This window comes from Geospiza fortis, unplaced genomic scaffold (genome assembly GCF_000277835.1).
Source record: "Geospiza fortis unplaced genomic scaffold, GeoFor_1.0 scaffold406, whole genome shotgun sequence".
Classification (NCBI taxonomy): Eukaryota; Metazoa; Chordata; class Aves; order Passeriformes; family Thraupidae; genus Geospiza; species Geospiza fortis.
This window is the reverse complement of record NW_005054697.1, coordinates 145828-146571: the sequence shown is the minus strand read 5'-3', so window position 1 is coordinate 146571 and position 744 is coordinate 145828. Positions and strand designations below refer to the sequence as shown.

General features: G+C 62.6%; 1 protein-coding gene across 1 annotated transcript in view; it reads right to left on the bottom strand.

Moving 5' to 3' along the window:
* The window catches only part of SPOP (speckle type BTB/POZ protein), a 10890-nt gene that overhangs the window by 3629 nt on the left and 6517 nt on the right, over nt 1-744 (bottom strand). Inside the window, exon 6 of the mRNA XM_005430884.3 lies at nt 456-511. Within this exon, the coding sequence (XP_005430941.1) occupies nt 456-511 (56 nt within the window). The remainder of the gene's footprint in view (nt 1-455; nt 512-744) is intronic.

Here is a 744-nt window from a genome sequence, read left to right as displayed (position 1 = left end):
GACAGTTGATCCCAGATCCTTCTTTCCCTGCTTTGTGTGAGAGAAGCAGAGGCGGATCCCAGCAGGGATCACCTGAGCAGGACCTTTCCCTGCTGGGTGTTCCTCCCCTGCAGGACCTTTCCCTGCTGGGTGTCCCTCATCTGAGCAGGACCTTTCCCTGCTGGGTGTCCCTCATCTGAGCAGGACCTTTCCCTGCTGGGTGTTCCTCCCCTGCAGGACCTTTCCCTGCTGGGTGTCCCTCATCTGAGCAGGACCTTTGCCTGCTGGGTGTTCCTCCCCTGCAGGACCTTTCCCTGCTGGGTGTCCCTCATCTGAGCAGGACCTTTCCCTGCTGGGTGTTCCTCCCCTGCAGGACCTTTCCCTGCTGGGTGTCCCTCCCCTGCAGGACCTTTCCCTGCTGGGTGTCCCTCCCCTGCAGGACCTTTCCCTGCTGGGTGTCCCTCCCCTGCTCTCACCTTTTTGCTCTCCTCCATCTCGTGCTCGAACATGGCGCTGAACACCGGGGAGCGCGCTGTGGGGGGAATGGGACACGCTGGGAATGCTGCATCCCCTGGGAAGGGCTGGCTGCTGCTGCAGCACCTCCCCAGCACCCAGCAGTTCCCACCAGGGACTGCCCGGGGCAATGGCATTCCCAGAGCAGCTGTGCCTGCTCCTGGATCTCTGGAAGTGGCCCAGGCCAGGCTGGATGGGGCTGGGAGCACCCTGGGATTGTGGAAGGTGTCCCTGCCATGGATGAGCTCTGAG